Source organism: Gymnodraco acuticeps, unplaced genomic scaffold (genome assembly GCF_902827175.1).
Source record: "Gymnodraco acuticeps unplaced genomic scaffold, fGymAcu1.1, whole genome shotgun sequence".
In the NCBI taxonomy this organism is placed as follows: Eukaryota; Metazoa; Chordata; class Actinopteri; order Perciformes; family Bathydraconidae; genus Gymnodraco; species Gymnodraco acuticeps.
The window spans coordinates 93,934-115,058 of record NW_022990993.1 but is presented as its reverse complement, the minus strand read 5'-3'; the positions used below and the strand labels follow the sequence as shown (position 1 = coordinate 115,058).

The 21,125-nt window shown below is 46.3% G+C and overlaps 1 protein-coding gene and 1 pseudogene across 1 annotated transcript; one reads left to right on the top strand and one right to left on the bottom strand.

Annotated features, from left to right (window-relative positions):
• The first annotated feature begins 824 nt into the window (after nt 1–824).
• On the top strand, nt 825–19,530 carry LOC117559222 (olfactory receptor 51L1-like). The gene is made up of 3 exons (XM_034235902.1): nt 825–1,730; nt 18,388–18,430; nt 18,574–19,530. Exon 3 carries the CDS (start codon nt 18,576–18,578, stop codon nt 19,518–19,520), a length of 945 nt encoding a protein of 314 aa, XP_034091793.1. The 5' UTR covers nt 825–1,730; nt 18,388–18,430; nt 18,574–18,575; the 3' UTR covers nt 19,521–19,530.
• On the bottom strand, nt 11,499–12,729 carry LOC117559220 (annotated as a pseudogene).
• Nucleotides 19,531–21,125: the final 1,595 nt, after the last annotated feature.

The window sequence follows — 21,125 nt, the reverse complement described above, 5'->3', positions numbered from 1 at the left end:
ATTGATCAAGTATGATCAAAAGGGGGGAATGTAGTGGACATTTTATTATATCCTGATATGTTTAAACCAAATGCTTCTCATTTGGTTAGATGTGCTGTTTGCCTCTATCTACACTACTTCAAGGCCACAGAGCTGTTTTGGCTACTGAGTTGACTCACACAAAGTGACACGAGAACTTCTACAGCTCAAGGCCAGGTGTCTAATAACAATGTGATCGTGTGAAGATTTCTTACCTTCCCACCATTTTCCTCCCTTTATAAGCTTTGCTATCATATTGAACTGCGCACACTCGCGCAGACATATTTTATACTCTGTGAGACCTGTGTCTATATATATATATATTTTATTGTATCTGATGTTTGTTTGAGTCATCGAATAAACATCACCAGAAAGACAACTCTGTCTGATTCACCATTTATTTGATTTGATCACTTTGACTTGTACTCTACAGTATTGGGGTTTTTAGATTTCCATAACAGCAGCGAGGAACAAAGGAGCGAATCGGACGTAAAACGTTAAAGGTCTCCTGATTTAGTTTGTGAATGAATGCTTATTAGAGTTTTGGCTGGAGAGTGCGTGCGGACCTGTCGGTTAGATAACAGGCGTGTGTAAATCCTCAGTCCTGCATCTGATACAAATGTGTGTAAAATGATACCGGGTGCTGTAATCACTCATCTGGTTACGTTATTACATTGACCACCACACCCCCGACCCAAAAGAAAGGACGTATTATTGGCTTCCACTAATTTTTTTCCCACGCCACGCTACCGCAGCTGATGGGTATCGACATGGTTGTTTGGCAGTCCGCCTTTCAGCATCCAAACTCGGCCCTGAGACATCCAGCTCCTCTCAGCTATAAGAAGCCCTCCAATTATCCCTCCAAACTCTTTGCTTACGGCCATACCACCCTGAGACACTAGGGGCGCGGATTGGAAGTACGGAGAAAGAGCTGCGGAATTGTTTGTGATGTTTTCGAAGCAGAAGTGAGATTTGGACAATATTTATTGGGTTTACCTGGACGAAACCCCCACCCCCAGCAGCACTGCTGTCTGGGGTGAGAGTCACGAAACAGAGAGATGGCTGGGAAGCCGGAAATATCGAGTGGAAAGAACGTGCATTCAGGAATGCAGGCGGGGAGAAGCTGGAATGAGGAAATGGAGGCGGAGGATAAGAAAACAGCGGAGGAGGAAAGAGACGAAAAAGGAGAGAAAAGCAAAAAGAAACGGACAGTTTCAAGGGGAATAATGAGAAGAAGAATTATATGGTGGTGAAAGACGGAGAAATTGTGGAAAAGGGGAGTTTTAGCCCCGCCAACTCCGCTACCACAGCTGTTGAGGAGGAAGCTATGAGCGCTGCGGCGGGAGCTGGGAAGGAGAAAGTGGCAGCGGAGGAGAAGAAGAGGAAGGAAGTCTTCTCGCTGGGAAACGTTTATGCAAAAAGAGCGGAGAAGGAAGCGGAGGAGGCCAAGAGGAAGGCAGGAGAAGGTGTGTCGGGAGAGAGGCCGTCGACGGGCGAAAAGAACCCGAAAATGGCGGGCGGAGAGGAAAAAACGGAGAATAACTCAAGAAAAGAAAGGGAAAAAAGGTAAGCGGACGGGGGATTCCCCAGCGGAGACAACGAGGAGAAGGAGAAGAATGAAAGAGAGGAGAAAACGGGTGAAGAAGGAAAGGAGAAAGATGCAGCAGATGTGGATTATCTGGCGGAGCTCACCGTAAAAGTTTCCGTGGAAGGTGGAGTAAAACATTTAACAATGGGGGACTTATTAGTGGGGATACAGGAGATGTGTGGGAGAGTTTTGGGGTGTAGGGTGAAAGGGGAAAGGGAATATGAGGTAACTATGAACACATGGGAGGGGAAGGAAATGCTGTTGGAGGGGCTGAGGGTGAAGGGGGTAATGGTGGAAGCACGAGAACTGCTAAAGAAGGACTTAATTGTGTCTTTCATGTATCTGCCGGTGTATTTGAGGAGGGATGAAGATATGTTGTTGAAACTTGTGGAGTGGGGGGTGAAGCCTATGTCAAGGGTAATAAGAAGGTTCATGCCGGGGACAAAAGTGGCGGGTGGCACACGATACCTGAGGGTGGAGTTCGGGAGTGAGGTACGCTCCCTCCCCTATTCCACGAAGTTTGAAGTGGTGGGGGGAGCGGAGTTTTTTAAGGTAAAGCATGATGGGCAGAGCCAGGTCTGCAGGAACTGCCTCAGACCTGGGCATATTTTCAGAGAGTGCCCAGCCATAAAATGCTATAGGTGTAACGGGGCGGGGCATTTAGCGAGGAACTGTGGGATGGGGAGAGAGAGGAGGGAAGAGGGAGGGCAAGGTCCCCACAAAGGAGCGGAGGGTGAGGGAAAGGAGGGGTCATTCCCCCCACCGGAGGGCCCCACTTCTCAACCCCCCCCCCAATCAGGAGGATGTGGGCGGGGAGGGGGAAGCAGGGGGAAAAAGGCCACGAGAGGGTGGGAGTGTTGATGATGATGTGATGTTAAATGAAGGGAATGATGATGCGGTCAATGTGGGGGGGGGGAAGGCTTGGAGAGTGATAAGGGGAGGAAGGTAAAAAAGAAGATGAAGGGGAGTGAGAAGAATGATGAAGTGGTGGAGAGGGAGGAGACTGAGGGGCGGGGGAGGATGTGAAGAAGTAAGGGAGGAAGGGGGAAAGGATGAAGAGCTGGGGATAGAGGAGGATAGCGAGGATGAGGATGAGAAGGAAACAGAGGAGGGAAAGGTTGAGGAGGTTGAGTTAGAGGAGGGGGGGAAGGGATGGGGGGATAGGATGGATCAAGATGAGGAAGAGGAGGAGCAGAGACAGAGAGAGGAGGAGCAATTGAGAGTAAAGATGATGGAGTTGGAAAGGGAGGAGGAAGAGGCAAGAGCGGAGGTGGAGGAAATGAAGAACTGGGAAAGGGTTAAAGTAGACATAGGGGTGATTAATGAAAAGGGTGTTTGGGAGGAAAGCGATGAGGACAAGTATCGCCTTAGGATTAGGCGAAGGCCGTTTGGAGGGAAAGAGGGAGAAAAGGTGGAGGAGTGGAAGGAGGAGTGGGAAGAGCAAAAGGCGTGGGCGATCGCTCAGACTCGGAAAGATGTGGAAAGTGGGAATTGGGAATGATATGTAATTTAGGGATGTGATATCAGTGCATGACATTAAGGATTTTGGGAGATGGCCCTGTGGGCCATCTAAGCTAATTTACAGATGGCCCTGAGCCCAATAGAGATTGCCCTGAAAAATGCGCGCGGACGAAATGACGCACGAAGGGTTTGGGGGGCCTCACCCTAGAACATTTAGATTTTTGCAGGTCTTACTGTAGATGCTGTCTGGTTCTCTAGACTGAATTATAAGATGAACCACCACAATATATTGTACTATTTCAATTGTATTCTTCATTTCACTTGTTTGTTTGTGTTTGCTCGCTTGCATGCCCTGCATAGCTATAAGAAATACTTAAGTTGTTGGTCAAGACACTTTCCATCTGATGAAGGCAAATGCCTTCCCAGATGTAAAAAAGTAGAAAACATTACATTCAGTTATAACTGCCAAAACAAACATTATTTACACTATTATGGCCCCTGTTAAAAATGTTTGTAATGTTATCTACTGTAAGTTGGTCGAATGCCTCCTCATCCGGAAGCTGACCGAGCAGACCCGAGCAGCAGTCGAGAGCAGCCGAGCGCATCCGCGAAGCACACAAAATGGCGACGTCAGATTTCCCGTTTGCCGGCAAATCTAAATCTCTTCGGTCAAAATAATTTCCCTTTAGCGCAATACCGCTTCAGTTGAGCCACTTATGTGACAGACAAGAAGAGTATGTGACAGACAAGAATAGTCAATTCTAATGTCTAAAGAAAGAGCTGTCCTGTATGGGTTGATTGTGCGTTGATCTGTTAGTAATGCCTCGGGGTTCCGGTGGGCATGTAAACAAATGCATAATGCTGCGCTATACTTTGTGGCCTCACCCAGTTGCATAGCGACACTTATTGTTTAGGTGTCTTTTAATAAGCAGGTAGTCCTATCATTAGCTAGAACTAGCTCTGATCGATATGGACATAAACGCGAGTAAAGTCTAATCTGACGGGAGAGAGAGATCAGCTGCTGCTGACGAGTCGACACGCAGCTCTGCATAATCACCTGCAGCGGTGAGCGGACAAAACACACACTTCAGTTTAGAATATCACACGTAGCTATTTTAATTACCTCTCAAACTACCTAAACTAGTTATTGATATGTTTAGTTTTACTGTCGGGTCACTCATTACTGGATCCGCGAGCTGCATGCTACTGGCATAATAGATTGCCAGATCGGGCAACCAGCAGGTGAGGCTTCATTGCCCGAGCTAAATACTAGATGGCCCCGGGCCATCGGGCAGTCCTTAATGTCGAGCCCTGGATATGTGTTAATAGTGGGTGATGGTTTGAATATGTGACTGCCATAATTGAAGAACGCTATGTTTCTGGTTGATCTGTCATGGATGTGTGATATGCAGGAGTGTGGAGATGGACAGCACTACTTTTTGTGTTTGGAATAGAAAGAAGATTATATGTATGTTGGAGAAAAATTAATGAATGCTGAGATGTTATTGCTATTGATTTGGTAGGAAGCCTTGGGGTTCTTTTTTTTTGGATCAGTAAGGTGGACTATTTTGTTTTTAAAATGTAAATATGTTTATGTTTTGATATAATAAAAGATTTTTTTAAAAAAAAAAAAAAGCACGCCCGATCTCGTCCGATCTCGGAAGCTAAGCAGGGTCGGGCCGGGTCAGTACTTGGATGGGAGACAGCCTGGGAATACCCGGTGCTGTAAGCTTTTTTGTGTTAAATACAGGCACATCCATGGTGATAAGATAAGATTTATAACCGAAAATAGCATGCTAAACGTGGGTAGATTAGTTTCAAAGGTCGGGGGGACTGTTTTAATTCAGTTTACAATTAAAATGGGTCATTCAGAATGTGCTATTTCTGAATAAATAGAACATTCTGAACATATTTATAACCGAAAATAGCATGCTAAACGTGGGTAGATTAGTTTCAAAGGTCGGGGGGGACTGTTTTAATTCAGTTTGCAATTAAAATGGGTCATTCAGAATGTGCTATTTCTGCAATAAATAGCACATTCTGAACATATGTCAAACAGACATTCCTATTAAAAGTGATCAATTAGTAGCAAGATTGGACAAAACAAACATGCTATTTCATCCAAGTTTCGGAGCGCCAACCACATTTTTTTTTTAAATTTCATTTTCTCCCCCTCCCTCACAACAAGGTTGTCAGATTCTTAGCTCCAGACAGCAATATGTGAGGAATTTGAGATTTTATTGAAAAACATTCTGGGAAGGTGAGAGCTTCCATACTTTAGATTCCCGATCTGGGCCCTATTTAGAGGCCCCCTGTGGAAAAATTATCTCTTTAGCCCTTTTCAAAGTGCTTTAAACACTCATGCAGCACTGCAGCTTCTCAAAACGCCTTAAGGGAAGGTTTTGTTAAATTTTAAGCCATAACCTTTGACATTTAGTCGCACCAGAGGCCTAAATCTGCATCTGCTCTCCGAGACGGTTAAAATGACATCAAGCTCAAAGCGGTCGGACCTTCTTTTGTGCCTTAAAGGGCACCGTACGGCATGAAAACGTGACCTTTGACCTTTGGAGCTTTGTTACATTTCAAGCCGTAACCTTTGACATTAGGAGCAGCAGAGGCATGAATCTGTATGTACGTTTCGAGCCGGTTCTAATGAGAGCAAGCTCAAAGCGGTCGGACCTTCCTTTGTGCCCTAAAGGGCACCTGTACGGCGTGAAAACGTGACCTCTGACCTCGGTTTTGACCTTCTCGAAGGTCGCAGGGTCCCCACATTTTGCAAGCGGGTTCCACAGATGTTAAGCAACACACTCAACGTTTCAGAGCGCCAACCACATTTTTTCAATTGTTTTCATTTTCTACCACTCCCCACCACAAGCCTGTCAGACCCTAACTTATGAGAGGATTTTGTGATAAAGTTTGACATTTAATTGAAAAAAAAGTTCTGGGTGGGTTAAGGTTCCCATACTTTAGATTCCCGATCTGGGCCCTATTTAGAGGCCCCCCTGTGAAAAAAATATATCTCTTTAGCCCTTTTGAAAGTCCTTTAAACACTCATGCAGCACTGCAGTTTCTCAAAAGTCCTTAACGGAAGGTTTTGTTAAATTTTAAGCCATAACCTTTGACATTTAGTCGCACCAGAGGCATAAATCTGCATCTGCTCTCCGAGACGGTTAAATAACATCAAGCTCAAAGCGGTCGGACCTTCCTTTGTGCCGTAAAGGGCACCGTATGGCATGAAAACGTGACCTTTGACCTTTGGAGCTTTGTTACATTTCAAGCCGTAACCTTTGACATTAGGAGCAGCAGATGCATGAATCTGCATGTACTTTTCGAGCCGGTTCTAATGAGAGCAAGCTCAAAGCGGTCGGAACTTGCTTTGTGCCGTAAAGGGCACCGTACGGCATGAAAACGTGACCTCTGACCTCGGTTTTGACCTTGTCGAAGGTCGCAGGGTCCCCACATATTGCAAGCGGGTTCCACACAAGTGCAACAACACACACTCAAAGGCTCGGAGCGCCAAGCACAGTTTTTGAATTTTTTTCAATTTGCTCATTCTTCTCCAGCACTAGCCTCTCAGACTATTCGCACAAGTCAGGATTATGTGAGAAATTTGACATTTAACTTCAGATTCCCAGACACCCCCCACCGTCCCCGTCCCCCCCCCCATAAGTATAAGTACATGGTACACATATTTGGGAAGTGGGACCCCATATTGACTTTCTGCCCCATGCAGTACAAGTACAAACCTATTAGAATACCGCCACCTAGGGTCCAATAACATGCATCACACGCATATACTGCTGTCGTAACAAAATATGGTGGCAGCGGGATCAAAATCCAAGTGGGCCATCCCTTGGCCCCAATATTTTGACCGACGGCACTATATATCCCTCTGGGAGAAGTGTACGGCCGGGCACTAGAAAGCTTCCCATAGATCTCTTCATTTTGCTCTCAAAGTGCACCAGATTGATGCATTTAACTTCAATATTTTAAAAATATTCTTCCCGGGGGAGCATGCCCCCAGACCCTCCTAGAGGAGGTTAGGTCCACCCCCACCTAAAACATGTTCACATGGATAGGATACTAAATACATTTGCACACTTTTTATATGGTGGCCTATGTCCATATGTTTCTGTTTTGGTGGTCGTGCCACTACCGTGCATGTCTGCAGAAGTCATAGGTGCGCTAGAAAATAGCACTACACCCTGCAATGTGTGTGAAAGACAATAGACTTTACAGCATGTTTTTTTAAATTGAAGTTGCGTTGGTGTTTGTGTGTTGGTTGTTGACGGCAGTGTGTGCCCCCCTTTGGTAAATGATTGCCCCCCCATTCGATTTGTTCTAAAGCCGACCCTGGTTAGGTTGGCGCTGGTCTCTAACAGAGACACGGCACAGCGACCCTCCTAGAGCTGCGGGCAGTCATATTAGTTCTCCAGCATTTCAAACGCTTAATTCAGGGGAAACATGTAATGGCCAGGAGCGACAACAGCACCACAGTGGCATATATCAACAGACAGGGCGGAGTCCGCTCCGCCGCTTTGTTGACCACAGCGGAGAAATTGTGGTTATGGGCTGCAGAGGTGGTATTATCTCTGAGAGCCCTCCACATTCTGGGTCTGGAGAACAGGGGGGCCGACCTCATGCCGAGGGGCGGACCCCTGCCAGGCGAGTGGGCGCTTCACCCGGAGGTGGTGAAGCGGATCTGTAACACCCACTGCGCACTGTGGTGCTCCATGGCCCTGAGCGACGACCCGCTTTTGGGGGTAGACGCGTTGCACACGAGCCATGGCCAAAGAAGCTGCTTTACGCCTTTCCACCGTTGCGTCTCATTCTCCCTCTCCTGGGTAGAGTGACCCCCAGTTTCCACTGGGACCGTCTGCGCCGCGCTGGGTCCGTCTGCGCCGCGCCGCGTCACGGCTGCGCCACGGTTGTGGTCCGGCCTCCTCTAGCGCCATAACTCACCGGACGCGTTTCAGAAGCGTAGCGTCGTGCGTGCAGGCTCGCAGTTTTGTTATTGATTCGGGCATCCTGGACATTTGTACTTCTACAAGAAAGTAAGTAGGCTACGTAGTTAAATGTTTTATTTTTGTGTCTGTTTAAATTGTGTTTATTGAATGGCTCTGTACTGTACCTACAAGTATTCATTAACTTTAAAACATTAATATGTAGTTGTTACCTTCCACTCCACAAACTGCAGCGACTAAAAACCAGGCCTTGTCCTTTCTGATGTTGTCCTTGTAGTAAGCATTGGTTACATCATATAAAATAGTGTGTTTTTCCACTTCCATGATGAAAACCTCCTCGTCCATTGTGCGTATCGTGGAGGTGTTGTGATGAAGGAGGGGGGTCTGCTAAATTAGTATATGTGGGGGATGGGCCTGGCCCGGATGCTCACCTTTCCACTTCCTGCGAGGGGGGGCTGCCTGCCCGACCTTAAGTTACGGCTGCGCCGCGGCAAAAATAGGATTCATCCTAATTTTAAAGAAGCGCCGCTTCTGGGACGCTTCTGGGACGCGTCTGAGCCGTAACACGGCGCGTGTGGTGGAATAGCACCCATTGACTAGAGTGGCCGCGATCCTTACGGCCGCCGCAGCGCGGCGCAGACGGACCCGGTGGAAACTGGGGATGTGGCGAGAACGTCTGTCAATCATCCTGGTAGCGCCGGATCGCGTGAGGGCGCCGTGGTACTCAGAGATGACACAGATAAAGGTGGGCCAGCCCAGGTCGCTCTGGCCCCTCCAAGTTGGGGGCCGATCTTTCAGGAAGCAGGTGCAATTGGGGCGTTACCCACTCTGGGCCGTGCTCTCCAGGCTTGGCTCCTGAGAGGGACAGGCTGAGACAGGGTGGATTGTCTGGCAGTGTTATTCAGTCTATCCAGGCAGCTAGAGCTGGATCCACCACAGCCTGTTACAGGCCGAAATGGCTAGGATTCCTGCGATGGTGTGAGCAGTGGAAAATAGAACCCCTATCTTATAAATTGGGATCTATTTTATCGTACTTACAGTTATTGGTGGACAGAGGGCTTGCTCATTCCACAGTGAAAGTGTATGCAGCAGCCATCTCGTCCTGTCATGAGGGATTTGGCGGCAGGTCAGTTTTTGCTCAGCCGCTAATGTCGCAGTTTTTGCTGGTGGTCAGTAGGCTGCGCCCAGTAGTGCACGCCTCCGCCCCGCAGTGGGTTCTGCCGCTGGTGCTCGAGGCTCTGGTCACAGGACCATTTGAGCCTCTGGAGCTCTCCTCCCTGAAAGCACTGTCATGGAAGACAGTGCTACAGTGCGTTGCTACTTGCCTTAACGTCAGCCAAAAGAGTGTCCGAGTTAACCGCTATATCGGTGCACCCGAGTTGTTTAATAATCCGCGGTGACCGGAGCGGGGCGACACTCAGACCGAACCCCTCCTTTGTGCCCAAGAGCCTAACGGCCCGTCCACACAGCGGCGTGCGTTGAAGCTTCCAACGCTTCTGCCCATTCACTTTGAATGGGGTGACGTCACTTTTAGCCGAACTGCATTTTGGGAAGCGACGTGGAGCGTCGCTGGCTTCAAAAGTTGAGCAATGTTCAACTTTTGACGCCTCGACGAAGGCGTCAGCCAATGAAATCCTGTTTATGCAAATCTGCCAGTACAAGCGCTAGCCAATCAAACCGCGTGTATGCTGGGAGAGACTACGCAGGTCATTTCCTCATATTCCAAAAAATTGAGGGAAAATTCATTATAGCGGTAGTGAATCACCCGGTGCTGTATGATCAGTCTCTGTTCATCTACCGGGATACAAACCGGAGGAGCGAGGCATGGAGGGAGGTGGCAGAGACAGTGGATGAAACTTTCGCCTGTTTGGGGATTTTATATCCAGTTTACTTCGTTTTAACATTGCTATTGCTTTGTATGTCGGGGGCGGGAGATTCATGTGATTGGTTGTTGGTCGCGTTGCTCGCAAAAATTCCCCAAGCTTCAGATACGCCCACCTCCAAGCGTCAACGCACGCCGCTGTGTGGACGGGCCGTAAGGAGTGCGTTCAGGTCGATGGCTATTCAGTTGGGGGATTTTAATCTCCCCACATAGTGGGGCGAGGGAGGCTAAATTACACCTCCTCTGCCCGGTGAGTAAGCTGGCATGTTATGTGGAGCACACGGCTGCCCTTAGAAGCACATAACAGCTGTGTGTGTGTTTCGGGGGCGGGGTAACTGGAAAAGCTCTGTCCAAGAAACGCCTGGCAGGGTGTCTCTGCGAATGCATTGCACATGCCTACGGACAGGCGGCGAGAGCCTTCCCCACGGGGGTCCGTCCACACTCTACACGAGCCATGGCTGTGTCAACAGCCTTATTTAACGGCGTGAGTGTGGAGGATATATGCACGGCGGCATCTTGGTCAACGCCAGGCCCCTTCATTAAGTTGTATCTCTTGGACATGTCTGGCTCCTTTTCATCGTCTGTGCTTGCTGGGGCAACGCAGGACTGGTGAGGAGGGAGAGGGGGGCTGTGGGTCAGTGGGCATCTGTACTGGTCAGGAGCGACAACAGCACCACAGTGGCATACATCAACAGTTCACTGTTTTTATCTTCAGACAACCCTCAGATTATTTTGCACATTTGTACACAGAGCTACCAGACTTCTGATGTGCAATGACTGCCGTAGGGTTGTCGGTTCAAGTCCCCGCACAGATCTAAAAACGGAGTGTGGACTGCTACTGCTGGGAGAGGGCCCACTCAATAGCTATACTAGGATGGGTTAAAAGCAGAGACCACATTTCACTGTGTGCTTTTTAAATGTATTTGTGACCAATAAAGAGGTTTTTATCCTCCAATTAAAAGTATACAATACTTTGTGCAATATACCCTCCTACTGCTACTTTTACTAACATGGCGTACATGTCTGTTATTGACCTATTGTGTTATTAATGACGTGTGCATACTTAGCCATTCTTTTATTTGTCTCTTGACCTTACCTGCACGATCTGCTGTTCATGAACATTTCCACGATGCGGGACGAATGAAGGACTTCTGGTTCTGATGAGATCTTTATGAAGGCTGTTATGAGGCACTCAGAACGTTCCCTATTGCATCGGTAGAGTGTTTGCCATCAGCATCATGAGGATGCGACAGGTACATTATATGTTAAGCTTTAAGTGATAGGCAGTCTGTGTGTAAGAAGCCTCACCATGTGCAGAGGAAGGATGCACAGTAAGGGACACTGAAGTGGAGACTTCTGAGGAGGAGAGGTGGATTGTAAAACTCAGACATGTGGTACACACTACAGGAGAATAGGGTAAACAATAAACTAGCAGATATCACCATGAAGACCCTAAAGACCCTCATTACATCAGCTTCTGTGGACACTGCTGTCATCTGAATACATTGCATCATGTTACTGAGAGGCACACACACACACACACACACACACACACACACTCTTTAGGTCATTTCTGATCACTTTGTCACCACATGTTGACCTCTTTGACCTTAGAGTGTAAAAGTGAATGCTCTTTTTAACTCATCGTTAAGATCTGGCACATTATTCGTGGCGTGACCCACACACTCAGCTCTGCTTCTCATCCCACAAACGCTTGTTCCTCACAAATGTGGCTCCATTGAAAAGAGAAATAAACAGGCTTTCCAACGGTATGAAATGTAATGCCAAGAAGCATTGCGACAAACAAGTAGTCGTCTACCAAACACACATTTCCTGACTTGTTGTGCTTTGTTTAGTAACTCTTCGCCCAACCCAGGTAACATTAGTGTGATTTTGAATCCGACACAACAACAATTGAAGGTGTTTAGAGGTTTCTTTCACGTTCAGTCCGTATATGATTGGGTTGAAGACGGAGTGATAGGAAACTATTTGCAATAAGTCTCCTGGTGTATGTAAAAAAGTATGAAGATAAGAGGGCAGAAGGGACACATTTACCAACATGAACACTCCATATACAGAGAGAGCGCTCGAGCTCACACGCTGAAGATTGTAAATCGAATTCTTACAAAAATCCCCCTAATAGTAAAAAGGCAGAGTTTGCTATTAGAATAAAGAATGCATCCCACTGCAGTCTCACAAGTCGGCAGAAGCCAAGACAAAACCAGACAGACATCGACAGTTCTTTTCCTCACGATGGTTGAATAATGCAGAGGTTTACAGAGAGACACGTATCTGTCGCAGGCCATGGCTGCCAGCAGTGAACACTCTGAAAGGTCAAAGTCATATTCATCACATTTTGAAACAGACGGGCTCGATAAGATATGATCTGTTTCTCTGATAAGAAGTCAATCAGAAGCCTGGGGTAAATATTGGTGCTATAAAGAACAGAGTCAATCAACAAAGCTGCAATGAACATGTACGTGGGGAGGCGTGTGGTTGCAGTAGGGTAGAGCGTTGGTGTTGGGATCAGGGGGGGCACAGGTTCAAACCCCACTGCAGTCAGCATGTCGTTGTGTCCCTGAGACCCTTCACTCCAAAGTGCTCCTGTGGGGATTGCCCTCAGTATTGAGTATGTGAGTCGCTTTGGAGAAAAGCGTCTAACAAGTGACATGTGATGTAATGTACATAGGCTCATGGAGGCTTTTGTGAACAAGAATGATGCACACAATAGTGGAATTACTGCAGATGATCAGAACATAAACATATAGATATCTATATCTCTGCACTTCCACATGCCCATCAAAAGTGATGTCACATTGAATTGAGCATCCATCAGTAATGCAGGCAGATCATATGTTCACTCTCATGAACAATACCTGAACAGTCTCTCTTGCAGTAACATGCAAGCTGTGATGCAGAGTGCTAATGCTTCACACAAAGAGTGACAGACAGTGTCTGAGTCTGTGGGAGGGTTTTTATCTGACTGCTAACTCCTCTATGGATCTCATTAAACTCCATCAACACGTGAAGAGCTTCAGCAAACTGAATTGTACTGAATACAAAGGCAATGTTTGATGTAACGTGGATTGATCACGTTACTGTGAGAGTTAACTGAAAATGAGGTTAAATTGTTAACATAGGTTCAGGAGCATGGCCACGCCTAAAACTCCGCCTCGAACCACGGCCACCCCTATTTATATCCGGCAAAACTTCCGGCCACTGCTTGTCTCCATCCTTTCAAGGACTGACAGCCAGACCGTGATTCACGCCGCGCGTCGTCACGGTTCAAACAAGCTAAACGCTACCACGAGAACATTCAACTCACCATGGATCCCAAACTGCTGATCAACTCACCGGAGTCAGACGAAGATCTCTTCGACATCGGCTACCCGCCATCCACGTTTCAGCAGTTGGATCTTAGCCAAGCATCCGAACGGAGCCGCGTGCGCTCGGCAATCAGTGTCCCACACACCAGCCGCCACCGCTCCCACTCAAGCTCCCCCAACGAGACACCTCCAACTCCAGACAGGTCCCAGGCTTCGTCTACTCCGCCAGCGAGGGCAAACAACCGGGGCCACAACAGGCACAGCCAGCTCCAATCTCCCCACCAACGGCAGCCTGCCTCATTAGCAGCCCCCGGCCACTCGCAGCGGCGCACTCGACACGCCTCTCGGACGGAGCCGCGCTCCGAAACGGAGCCCGAACTCAGGAGGTGGACAGTCATTCAACTCCAACGTTTCCTGAAAGAAAACGGCATCCACTTTCACCGAAATGACAACAAGGCTAGACTGTTCAACCTCTACAAAGCCTACAGCAGCACAACGGCAAGAACAACGAGACACACAGCTCTTCCTGCTCCAGGGCCAACCACCTCCTCCACGGACACAGCCTGACTCACCAGCACCCCCTGGTGGGGGCCAAGTCGTATTGCCCTCTGTGCCTGCTCTCTATGTGTCTGACATGTCGCAGCTCATGTCAACCTTTCTCTCATCCCTGTGCTCACAGGCTTCACGAAATCCCCTTGCACATACATCCCTTCATCCCTTCTTCTTCTTCTCTACCTTCAGCAGTCCACAGCAACCCAGCTTCTGCTTACCTTCCTCCTTTAGCAGCTAACCCCGTAGCAACAGCGCCTCACCCAGTAACCCAAGGGGCCATGCTACATGCTAACCCATTAGCCGACTCTTACCCAGTACCTTCTTTCCCAACTGGTCTATCCTTTCCCCCCCCTCCCCCATCCCTACCCCATCCCTACCCCATCCTCACTGTGCAACCAGCTACACTCTAGCCACAGCAACACCACCCATCCAGCCAGCCTCCTCAGTCTCTCGCCCTTCCCCCGTGTCCCCCGTCTTGCGTCAGCAGATTCTCCTAAGTAACTACGTAGACTTGGCTCAGCTACTACAGCCATCAATCATCGACACTAGCCGGCCCAGGGAAATGCAGACCAACTTCGGTTTAGTCCAGCTGCGAAATCCATCACCTCTGAGATCTAAGGATTTAACCCCCGCAGAGTTCGCCCTAGCTTTTTCCCTTTACCGCGACGTCATCTGCTCAGTCTATCCCACACGCAGAACCGAGTTGGACGACCTCCTCATAGAGCTCGACATGGCCTTACACTTCGGAGACTCAGGTTTTTACACCTACCACGTCCACTTTGCTAGACAAGCCGCCGGCCACATCAAGCAGTTCAACCAGGGAACATACTGGGGCGCTCTGGACTCCGAGCTTTACTGCCACATCTTCGCAGCACGCGCATCATACCAGGAGCACCTGCCCTCACAACCCAACTACACCAGCAGATTGACTAGCACGGCACCTCAGCACACCCGTCAAGATAAGCAACTTAGCTACCGCCTCAGTGAATCATCCAGATAGTTTGTTTACTTTCTCACCAATGGCTTCAACCATGGTTTCCCCCAGGCATAGCAATACTGCCTGACACATCTCACATCTGCCACAACCTTCAGTCCGCTTTAACAGAACCTCACACCTTCGACACCTTACTGGCCAAAGAAGTCAAAGAAGGATTCATGATAGGCCATTCGATAGTCCCCCCTTTCCAGTGTCCGCATCAGTCCAGTAGACATAACTACTCGGAAATACTCCGGGAAAAGAGGCTCATAATAGACCTGTCTTCTCCACACGGCTCAGCCATCCCGAGCATTAACAGTGTCATTCCAAGCCCAGACTTTTCGATGCAATACGCAAACATCGACCACGCCATCACCCTCATCCGCTCAGCAGGCCGGGGAGCATGGCTCTCTAAGGCAGACATCACCAGTGCACTCAAGATCTTGCCTATTCACCCAGACTCCTGGCGTTTCTTTGGAGCGTACTGGAAGGGAGCCTATTACTTCTCAGTACGCCTCACATTCGGCTGCAGAAGCAGTCCAAAATCTTTGATTCCCTTTCAGAAGCTCTGTGCCGGATCTTGACAAACAACCACAGACTCCCCTATGTGCTCCATCTTCTCGACGACTTTCTCACTGTCACTCCACCATCCTCACCCCCCTGCCACGGGCTGAGCACACTCATACAAACATTTTTCAGACCTTGGCATTCCTCTGTCTGAAGAGAAAAACTCAGGGCCTACAACCTCCATTGAGTTTCTAGGCATCACCCTGGACTCGATGTCTTTCCAGGCTTCTCTACCCTCAGAGAAAGTACAGCGCATCACTCTCCTCTTGTCAAACTACTTATAGGCAGACAGATGCACGAAACGGCAGCTGTTAGCCCTCCACGGCAAACGACTCTCTCATATTCACACTCCGAAGGAGTAAAACGGATCAGCTGGGAATTTCTTCCCCCATCCACATCTTTACATTATATTACATTTAGCTGACGCTTTTATCCAAAGCGACTTACAATAAGTGCGTTCGACCAACAAAATACAAACTTGAAGAAAACAGAATCATAAAGTACATCAGGCTTCATAGAGCCAAAACATTTCAAGTGCTACTCAACTGGCTTAGATAAGCCAGCCCTTTATTAGTATATAAGTGCTTTGTTAGTAATTCTAATCAGCTCGAAGTGGAGTCGTGGAGAAAGAGATGATCTTCCGCCTGAACATCGTATCCCAGCCCATACGAGCCACTAACCAAATACCTCAGCGCAAGGTACGATGCACACGCAACGCCTCAACGCCCACTCTTTCTCACCGAAACAGGGAACGGCCACACGTTTCTGGTTCCAGAGACACTTCCACACAACGTGTTGCTTATTTTGGGGATATGTTCAGAACATTATTTGAGCCATTCCTTCCGCATTGGGCGTGTGTGTGTGCTGTGTGTGTGTGTGTGTGTGTGTGTGTGTGTGTGTTGTGTGTGTGTGTGTGTGTGTGTGTGTGTGTGTGTGTGTGTGTGTGTGTGTGTGTGTGTGTGTGTGTGTGGTGTGTGTGTGTGTGTGTGTGTGTGTGTGTGTGTGTGTGTGTGGTGTGTGTGTGTGTGGTGTGTGTGTGTGTGTGTGTGTGTGTGTGTGTGTGTGTGTGTGTGTGTGTGTGTGTGTGTGTGTGTGTGTGTGTGTGTGTGTGTGTGTGTGTGTGTGTGTGTGTGTGTGTGTGGTGTGTGTGTGTGTGTGTGTGTGTGTGTGTGTTGTGTGTGTGTGTGTGTGTGGTGTGTGTGTGTAAACGTAAATCCTTAATCTGGATTTTGGATGTTTGAGTGGATTACAGAAAACATCATTAAGTCCCACTTTATTATTATTGATGTTAATTATTATAACGTGTTACATCATATTATGTTGTATTACTCTGTATATTATATAACCATGTATTAAATGATCTTATCAAGTTGTTGTTAATGTGTTTGCTAACAGGCCAAAGTTTCTCTCCTTAATTATTCTGTGGACGCGGCCCACACACACACACACACACACACAGGTGTTTGCCTCTCAGCAACATGATGCAACGTCTGCATCCTAGCAGCAGACCTATAGTGTCCAGCTTCTTCAGAGTGGATCATTACAGGCGGGGGGGCTTCCTCACATCATGTCACAGCTCTCACTAACAAGCTGAGTCACATACACTGTTTTATTGGTAGTACCCACATTGAATCTTTAAACGTAATTGTTGATGGTTGGTTCAGTTGTCTAACTATTGTCTTTAATAGTTGTCCTCATTATATTGAATGCTTTCAAGGTTATCGTGCTGATCTGAACACAAGTATAACATATGTAAATGTTCCTACACTTTCAGGCATGGAACCAGTAAGTCAATAATTATTCTGTATGAGTGTATTTATATGTACTGATGTACTGAGAGTGTTGAATTCATTGAATATGTTATTCGTATGCAAGCTTATGCAAGCATTGATTAACATGGTGTATATGCTATGGATTATTCTCACTTTCATTATCCTTCTATGTGATGATGCTATGCTGGCTGGGGCACGTGTAGCCTTTTTTTCAGGTCTTCCTCTCCTTCCTTTACCGGTTGGTCTTTGAATGCACCTCTCTTTTTGCTTTAGGTGCAAACACAGACATTTGAAATCTGAGTGAAATACTGTTTCAATAAGTGAGAGATGCCAGGATTGTGGTGCATGTAGTTTATGAGAAGGTCTTAGTTTGTGTACATCACTTCTTCGGTTACTTAGAATGTATAGTTACTATTGTCAGGTCCAGCTGTGAACGTTTGCCGTTCACATGCATGCAGGTTATTGTGGTTTTTAGTATTGTATGTGTTGAATTAGGACATGTTGCAGTTATATTCCGTCCTTTTATCCAGATACAGAAAGCCTGAGTAAGTCTGTGAACTCCTGTTTGAATAACTGAGACAGGCCAGAGCTTTGCTGCATGTAGTGTATGTGGAGGTGAGATATTCCCAGCACAATATTGTCCCATACAACCCTAGGAGATGTTACAATTCACATGCATGCATGCAGGCTGATTTTGTATTCATATTAATATATGAATATTGAGTGACATACGTTGTTTTATTGTTAGTACCTGGACACAGGTAGATCATCATACTGTATACATGTGTATACTGCTTCTGTATGCAAGTATTCGGGCACATATATGTATTTAACATAAGAAAAGAATATATTCTCACTTATATTTGACTTACTTCAAATGAGATGATATTGATTATTGTCTGCTTGTGACCTTTCCTTAAGTCTTGCTTCTCCTTTCTATAACTCTTGTTCTTTCTATGAATGTGTTTCTCTGTTCAGGCCGACTTGCAAACATGAAGGAGGCAATGTGTACGAGTGTGAAATAATGTTTAAATCAATGCGAATTACCATCTTGGTGGTTCATGTCGTTTATGAGACTTTTTCCCTGCCCTTCATTTGTGTGCTTCTCTTCTACAGCTACCTGAAGCTAAATTCAATATTGTCAAGTGCAAGTGTTAGGAAGGTTGTAATTCACATGCACGCACGCTTATTGTGTGTTTGCATTACTGTCGGTGTTGAATTACGACATTTTCCTTTGAACATTTCCCTTATTGTGCATTTATATTCCCCCTTCCTTCGCAGATATAGAGAGCCTGAATAAGTCTGTGAACTACTGTATGTGGAGGTGAGATTTTCCCAGATGTTATATTTAACATGGTCACATACAACTGTTGGAGATTGCATGCAGGCTGATTTTGTATTAATATCTGAAATGTAGCTAACAGCATCTCATTAACAGTTCCTGTATTGTTCCTCTCTTTGGAGCAGACATGAAGAGCAACAGCAGCCTGAACCCTCCCTACTTTCAGTTGACTCTGTTTGCAGACTTTGGGCCCCTCAGATACCTGTTCTTCATCTTGTGTCTGTTCATCTATGTGACTATAGTCTCTGCTAACATGGTCATTATTCTGGCAGTGTTCCTGGAGAAGTCTCTGCATCAGCCCATGTATATTTTCATCAGCTGTCTGTGTGTAAACTCTCTGTATGGCTCAGCTGGATTCTTCCCCAGGTTCCTGCAGGACATCGTCTCTGACTCTCATTTGGTCTCACGTCCACTATGCTTTATTCAGGTGTATGTTATTTACACCTATGCTTGCTGTGAGCTGACCATCCTCACCGTCATGGCCTACGATAGGTTCATTGCTATCTGTCAGCCCTTACACTACCACAGTAAAATGACCTTCAAATGGGTGCAGGTTCTTGTGCTCGTTGCTATTTTATACCCAGTGTTTGCGATGGGCTTCATTCTCTATCTTACTGTTAAATTACCGCTGTGTGGAAACAAACTGAACCGGATGTTCTGCTCTAACTGGCCTGTGGTGCAGCTCTCCTGTGTGGACACCACTCTGAACAACATAGCTGGTCAGTTTCTCGTGGTGACGACCATCTTCATCCCCATATTCTTTGTCCTGTACACATATCTACGGATTCTGCTGGTCTGCAGCAGGAGATCGTCTGAATTCAGAGGAAAGGCGTTACAAACCTGCCTGCCTCACATCGTGTCCTTTATGACCTACTCCATCTCTCTCTTCCTCGAGGTGTCTTTGAGTCGATTAGAGGCTGGTCAACTGAATCCAAGCATCACAGTTATTTTGTCTTTAGCGTATCTGATCATTCCCCCCCTCAATAACCCCATCGTGTATGGCCTGGGTCTGCCTCAAATCAAAGGAGTCGTGTTGAGATTTCTGAAGAAGGGTCCTGCTGCTGAAATATAAAAGGGATATGTTGACCATGTTAGATTGTGTTTCCTATCATAATTATTTAAAGGGATACATGATTAGATAGAGATCAACATAAAGCACAACAACAATATTGTATATGATTGATTTAACTAGATTTAGCTTGAATTTCCCTCAAATGTTAAAATATCACTTTTCTGTTAAATGTAATAGATTTAAAGTTAGAGCACATATTATGTGCTGCCTCTTCATGCATATTTAAGGTCAATATTAAAATGTATTTTTTTAACATATCCTCATAAAAGTAGATTTGACAGGAATTCAGGTTTACTGTATGTTAGGCATTGTGATGTTACACCACTTACTGTTGTTATTGTGTTTTAATATTTTGTTGTGAAGCATTCACCCTTTGTTACTATAATGAAAATGTAATGATGAAGTAATATATTCAATAAACAACAGTCTACAGCCAAGTGAGTCTCTGCTTTTTCACCTTCACTTAAATGAAATGCTATTGTTAGCCATTTGGAACATGTTTAACCTTGAAGCATGCTAACATTAGCTAATTATCAGTGCAGCTGAGGATTATGGGAATTAATAAACTATCAAGCTTTCTATGTTTGGCCCCCTGCCTTAACTTTAATGTTATACGTACAGTAAATTACAAAGGTCGGCAGTTTTTTGTCCAAAACGTTTGCCTTGGTGAACTATTTTTGCAAGAACATATTTTGTGAAATGTTAGTAAGATTGGTCACTTTCCATGCAGGTTTAGTGTGAATGTGCTGTTTTGAAAAGAAAGTGTTTTGCATTAACATTTGTAATGTATCTATGATAGAAGTAGAATAAACACTAAATAACCAAATATAATATCACAAAAAGCGGGCCTGAAACCTGACATTCACTTTTAGGACCAAACTGACAGTTTTTCTTGTGGTCTTGGGTCAAAATGTTTATTTTCAAAAATATATTACCTTCCACGAAATTACATATGGAAAGTTTCAGGGATTGTCACTAACAGCTGGCTTACTCCAGATCAGTGTTTCTCAAACTTTTTCATACCAAGGAAGGACCACTTAACCAATAAAAAAACACACGCGGACCACCTAACTCCACAAATATCCAAAAACACAACGTTTTTTACAAATCGCCTGAAAATGGTACAAACAAGTGGCCACATGTGTGATGAAGGTGTTTATCTGGGCTATATCATGCAATCGAAAGTTAAACTTAAGCTCGCTCCATTGCGGAGATATTCCCGCGAGAGTGCGGAAAACTTACATTTACTTATTTATTTCAAATGTGAAATGTTACCAATATACTCACGGACCATTAGAGGGCGCTCACGGACCACCAGTGGTCCGCAGACCACACTTTGAGAAGCACTGCTCTAGATACAATGCACTTTTCAACAGCTCACCTCTGGCTGGCAGATGACCATCACCAGTGCTCCAACCACATATACAACCCGATGGGCCCAAGCCCGTGCTACAAACGAAATATATACAAATGTACAGTATTTAAAAAAAACCTGAGCTGGCAGGCCAGCCAGACGCTCTCTACGGCCTCTGTAAGCTTAGGCGCAAGACGCTACCTAGAGCTTCACTGGCCCCGCAAGACGCTAAGGCCAGTGATCACAGGGGT

Coding starts and splice junctions, on each gene's coding strand:
- LOC117559222 (XM_034235902.1), top strand. CDS start 18,576: ATGAAGAGCAACAGCAGCCTGAACCCTCCCTACTTTCAGTTGACTCTG.